This window comes from Dasypus novemcinctus, chromosome 30 (assembly GCF_030445035.2).
Source record: "Dasypus novemcinctus isolate mDasNov1 chromosome 30, mDasNov1.1.hap2, whole genome shotgun sequence".
Classification (NCBI taxonomy): domain Eukaryota; kingdom Metazoa; phylum Chordata; class Mammalia; order Cingulata; family Dasypodidae; genus Dasypus; species Dasypus novemcinctus.
Genome location: NC_080702.1, coordinates 38323388 through 38329200, shown reverse-complemented (window position 1 = coordinate 38329200; position 5813 = coordinate 38323388). Strand labels below are relative to the sequence as shown.

General features: G+C 34.7%; 1 protein-coding gene across 1 annotated transcript; it reads left to right on the top strand.

Annotated features, from left to right (window-relative positions):
* Positions 1 to 419: 419 nt before the first annotated feature.
* Positions 420 to 5377, top strand: LOC131276911 (olfactory receptor 7A17-like; the record flags this gene model as incomplete). The annotated part of the gene is made up of 2 exons (XM_058290494.2): positions 420 to 556; positions 4474 to 5377. Coding segments are annotated over exons 1-2 (1041 nt in total), but the record flags the coding sequence as incomplete, so codon positions are not given.
* Positions 5378 to 5813: the final 436 nt, after the last annotated feature.

Below are 5813 nucleotides of genomic sequence, written 5' to 3'. Positions count from 1 at the left end.
TATTCAACAAACATTTAGTCATCAAATACTTCAAGGCAGGCACTAAGTATCATCTAGGAACAAAGAAATGACATGCCATTTTTCTTTGTATTGAGAAAATTACATGTACAATGGATAAGATAATTTGAACTGAGTAGATGCAATATTCTGAAATGTACTGAAATCTTGGTGATGTGGATCCATAACTTTTGCTGTACCCCATGGAGGTTTGTGAAAGCTTTACTAGGGAGCTGATACTTGTACTAAGATTTGAAGGAGTAACTGGAGTAAGTCCAGGAGGACAATTTTGTAGGAACAGAACAAGAAGAGATGACAGGGACGAAAATATGGGAACACTCAACCTTAAGGAGTGGTGAGGATTTACAAGTACTTTCTGTTACTTGATGAAAAATGAAGTGCAGAGCAGGGAAAAGTGTAACATGAGCTGCACAACATTGTCAGCAGCGAGGAGACAGAGAGGTTTGCCTTTGTCCCGATTACTGAACTTCATGTTTGAAATTCCTGGAGGAGAGATTGCAGAGAGTTTAGAAGATGATGCTTATGGAAATCTAGCGCTGTTGAAAACTCTTTCTGCATGTTGTCTAAACACAAGAGAGAAGATGGAGGCTGGAAATAGTACAGCAGACATGGAGAAGGAAGTTTGGGGATGATTCTGTGTGGGTTAAATCAAAATTTTAAAATAATCACTGTTAATTCCAGGCACAAGGCCAGACATTTTATATTCATTATTTTATTCAATTACTTTATGAAGCGGCTTCACAATTCTGTTTAATGGACAAAGAATGGGAGACTCACAGCAATGTGATATTCTTGTCCACGGCATGGAATTGTGTTTGGATGTACTTGGGGTTTGGTAGTCCAAGAAATTTCACCAATAATTTTATTCTTAATAACCTATCTTTTAGAACAATGTTAAATTAAAAAAAAAAGTCTTGTAAAGCAGAGAGACTTTCCAAGAATCTCTCATCCTCTTTCCCTATTATTGCTATCTCCCATACAAAATAAAATTACATTTATGTGTCATAAATTCTTAGTTCCTTTGTGATGGGGACAGCTTCTCAGACTCTCCTTGTTCTTCATGACTGGATAGTTTTGAGGTGTCTGGGAAATGTCTTTTCAAAGGTGCTCCTTATTTGGAATTTGTATGATGTTTTTCTCATGTCTAGACTATAACTATTGTTAGAAGGAAGACACCAGAGATAAAGTGTCATTTTCAACACATCTTATCCAGGTTACATCTCATCAACATGATTTATTACCTTTGTTGATGACTTAGATGAGCAGTGCTTCCAGGTTCCCTGACCAAAAAGTTCCTCAGTTCTCTGCTTTTCCCTATCTCACCTGTGAAAAGAATTCACTATGTGAAGCCCACATTCAGGAGTGAATTTATGCACCACTTCCTTGAGCATGCAATGTCTATATAAATTATTATAATTCTTCTGCATGGGTATTTGCCTCTTATTTATTTAATCAACTATTTGTTTATATCAGTATTGACTCAAGACATTTATTTTCTACCTTGGATTGTAATTCCATACTAAAATTTTGTTGTTCAGTTCCTTCCAATTTTGGCCAGGGGGGACTCTTTCTGCTGTGTCCTGGGTACATTTGATATTATCACCGTCATTGGGAGTTTATTTTAGGCACCTATTTAATTTCTGGTATTACAAGCTGCTCCAGGCCCTTGTTGTTTAGTTCTTGTCCAATCCTGCAGTTAGATATTTCTCCAAGAGGAATCTGAATCTTCTGGGAGAATTGTGCGAAAATCTAATGCCCCTCCCCATGGAGATTGTAAGGGAATATATGTGTGTACACTATCTTATGTATATACACACATGTCTGTAAATATTTCTATGTGTAAGCCTCTATATCTATATTCACTTTCATACGAGATCATAGTGATGTATAAAACTCCAAACCATTACTACCTAGAACTGTCCTGCTTCCTCCCCTTGTTTGTCTGTAAACTCCCACTCACAGTGAGAAACAACTGTCATCTGTTTACTTCACTGCTTGATACCAGTGAACATATATAGAATTAAAAGATGAATTAAACTACACCCTGGGGGGATATGACTTTATAAACTAGAGTACAGTATTCACACACAGTGTCCATTCACTTCATCTTACAGACTCCATTCCTATCCAATATTCTTCTTTCAGCAGCTTTCTTTTAGCAGTTAGGTTGCTTTTGAATATTTTGCACTCCATCATGTAATTCTCTTGAACTATTAAATATTTGTTTTCATACATTAATGTTCACTCTCCTTGTTGCCGTGTTCAATTGGTTTTTAAAAATGCACAACATCTTTGCTCTACAATTATAGTATTATAAAGAATAATTTCACCTATCTAACAATTCTGATGTGCCTCACCTTTTCAACCCTTGTCCTCTCTCCTAAGTCCCTGGCAACCAGTGATCATTCTATTTTCTTTTGTTTTGCTGTATCCAGGTGATATAATTGAAATTATATATATGATGCATTTTTGGAGTGGTTTCTTTAACATAAATCATTTGAGAGTCAACCTTTCTTTTGTGGATGCATGGACCATTCATTTTTAATCATTGACTAATATTTTACTGCAGAGATATATGTCAGTGTGCTTATCTATTTACATATTGAGGACATCTTATTTGCTTTCAGATGTTGGAAGATAAACACAACTCATATATAAACATTCATATGTGGTTTTTGTGGAGATTTGTTTTCAAATCAGCTGTATATGTAACTAAGTAGACAATTGCTGGGTTGTATGGTAAAAACTATGTTTAGTTTTACAAAAAACTGATAAACTGCCTTCTGTCTATACCATTTTGTACTCTCACTAGCAAGGAATGAGACTAGTATTGCTTCCTATCCTCATGAACAATTTGAATTTTCAGTGGTCAAGTGTTCAGCTATTCTAATAAGCATGTGATGATATATCATTGAGTTTTAATTTTGCATTTTACTAATGACAAATAATTTTAAGCATCTTTTTGCATATGCTTATTTGACAACTATAAATATTCTTGGTTAAGATTCTGCTCAGATATTTTGCCCACTTTTTAAATAGCTTGTCTGCATTATTATTGTTGTGTATTGAGTTCTATGTATTTTTTAATACAAATAATTGATATGTATTTTGCAAATACTTTCCCCAAGTCTGTTGATTCTCTTTTCATTCCCTTATCAATGACTTTCACAGACAGATGTTCTCCATTTTAATAATGTATAACTTGTACCTTTTCTTCTATCATGAGAAGTGCTTTGGGTGCTATATCTAAACACTCACCATCAAAACACTGACCCTTGATTTTCTTGTATGTTTTCTTCTAGAAGTTTCATACTACACATTTTATATACAATTGTATTATTCATGTTGATTTAATATTGTGAAATATACACACTCTGCATCTAATTTCCTTTCTATCTGGACATTTTTATGCCATTGTTCCAGCAACATTTGCTAAAAAGTCCCCACTTTCTCCATTGAGTTGACCTTTCTCCTTGTCACAGATCTCGTGACTGCATTTGTGTGGATCTATTTCTGGGTTCTCTAACATCATTTCATGTCTTTATTTCAACAAGACAACAATGTTTGATTACTTTATTATAGTAAATCTTGGTACCAGTTAATGTGGTCCTACAACTTTGTTCTTCAGTATTGTTTAGGCTAACTAGGTAATATCAGGCACAATAGTTCCTAAAACTTTCATCTTATTCTTCAGTATTATATTGGATTTGTAGGTTGTCTATGTTTCTAGATAAATTTTAGAATTAGTTTGTAAATTACCTAAAATTATTTGCTGGCATTTAGGGATGGACTGAGTTAAATATAAGGTCATGTTGGAAAGAAACTGCATCTTTAAGTATTTAGTCTAGTGTAATTTAAACCAAAGTATCCCCAATTAATTAAATATCTGTTTTAATTTTTTATTGTAGTAACTTATACATAACTAAATATTTCCCTTTTTATCCATTTTCCTGCATTCAACATCATAGTATAAATTGCATTCAGAATATTTTGCAAACATAACTAATATCCATTACTGCAAGTTTTTCATCACAAGTTACAAAATTCCCAGTCAAAATATTTGTTGATTGAAATCAATTCTAAGAGGATTTTAATGGAAATTATTGCTGTGAGAAAATGTTTGCAATTATGGACAAGGATGGCAAGTTAGAAACAACATCAAGGAGATGCAGGAGGATTTGGTTTCCCTGTTATCGTCAGATAAATGGCTCTAACTGTCTGTCTATCTACCTATCTATTTTAGCTAACTACCAATCTCTCTATCTAATTGTCTATCTTCCATCTATCTATCTATCTATCTATCTATCTATCTATCTATCTATCTATCTATCTATCCATCCATCTATCTATCTAATAAGAAAGCATTAACTTAATGATTTTGTAAACCTTAGAATTTATGTTAATTTGCTGCTATACACTTGTGATTAAATCTCCATTTCTCTGCTCTCTTTTCAGTAGTAACATCAACTACATGGAACCAGAAAACCAAACACGTGTTTCACAATTTATCCTCCTGGGGCTCTCAGAAGATACAGAGGTGAACTCCCTCCTCTTTGGGCTGTTCCTGTCCATGTACATGGTCACCTTCACTGGAAACCTGCTCATCATCCTGGCCATCATCTTGGACTCCCACCTCCACACACCCATGTACTTCTTCCTCTCTAACTTGTCTTTTACAGATATCTGTTTCATCTCCACCACTGTCCCGAAGATGCTGCTGAACTTACAGACAGAAAGCAAAATTATAACTTATGAAAGCTGCATCATCCAGATGTATTTTTTCTCGCTTTTTGGACAATTAGATAACTCCTTCTTGACTGTGATGGCCTTTGACCGCTTCGTGGCCATCTGTCGCCCCCTGCACTACACAGTCATCATGAACCCCCAGCTCTGTGGCCTCTTGCTGCTGGCATCCTGGTTATTGAGTGTTTTAGTCTCCCTTTTACATGGCTTAATGGTTTTGCGATTGTCTTTTTGTACAGATTTGGAGATCCGCCACTTTTTCTGTGAAATTGTTCAGGTGGTCCAACTTGCTTGTTCTGACACCTTCCTCAATGACATAGTTGTGTATTTTGAAAGTGGACTTCTGGGTGTAATTCCAATCACTGGGATCCTTTTCTCTTACTCTAAGATTGCAGCCTCCATTTTGAGAATTTCAACCGCTGGGGGAAAGCATAAAGCTTTTTCTACTTGTGGATCTCACCTCTCAGTAGTATTCTTGTTTTATGGTACAAGTCTTGGAGTGTATCTTATTTCAGCTAATACCCAAAACTCAAGGGCAAATGCAATAGCTTCAGTGATGTACACAGTGGTCACTCCCATGTTGAACCCCTTTATCTATAGTCTTAGAAATAAGGACATAAAGCAGGCCTTTAAAAAGTTGAGAAACATTATTTCTATAAAAGTATTATTTGTCTCAAATTTAGAAAAATTCCCATGATTAACAGAGGTCAAACACTGGGAGATCTAAATTGAGATACGTTAACAAATGTATAGAAACATAATTTGTTATTTGCCTAATTTTCAAATATTCTACTTCTTTAAATTTTATATATAAATACAATAATTTCTTCTATATTTTATTTGACATCATGTCATCTCTCTTATATTCCCTAGAATTGGTATTAAAGCAGTAACAGTTGCCTGGTTTTTCAGCAGCAAAATATTTAGTATAGGTAATTTGGTATTTATAAAATTATCAGAGATACTGTAAGGTTGAAGGTGTACTGCAGTTGCTGCCAGAGAAATGCAACTACGTAAAAAATTTTTTTCAGATCAAGTCTGTTGCTACATAT